The sequence below is a fragment of the Morone saxatilis genome, unplaced genomic scaffold (assembly GCF_004916995.1).
Source record: "Morone saxatilis isolate NCDOM2014 unplaced genomic scaffold, NCSU_SB_2.0 Contig15, whole genome shotgun sequence".
Lineage (NCBI taxonomy): Eukaryota > Metazoa > Chordata > Actinopteri > Moronidae > Morone > Morone saxatilis.
The window spans coordinates 24,935,246-24,935,453 of NW_023339707.1; the positions used below are offsets into that span (position 1 = coordinate 24,935,246).

At 63.0% G+C, this 208-nt stretch overlaps 1 protein-coding gene across 1 annotated transcript in view; it reads left to right on the top strand.

Moving 5' to 3' along the window:
• ccm2l (CCM2 like scaffold protein) overlaps positions 1 to 208 on the top strand; it is a 10,961-nt gene that overhangs the window by 4,545 nt on the left and 6,208 nt on the right. Inside the window, exon 6 of the mRNA XM_035656020.1 lies at positions 15 to 206. Coding sequence (XP_035511913.1) covers positions 15 to 206 — 192 coding nt within the window. The remainder of the gene's footprint in view (positions 1 to 14; positions 207 to 208) is intronic.

Genomic DNA, 208 nt, shown 5'->3' on the forward strand with positions numbered 1-208 from the left:
AGGAGGAGGGGAGAGAGGAGGAGGTGGGAGTTTGGAGAGGAAGAGAGTGGGAGGGAGCTGGGAGAGGAGGCAGCAAACACGTAAAACAGGAGGGAGCTGGGAGAACCGCAGAGCGAGACCCATGAGCGGGAGCTGGGGTGTAGGAGTAGGAGGAGGTGGTGGAGGGAGTTGGGAGAGGAGGCATGGGGGAGGAGGTGGCGGAGGAGGT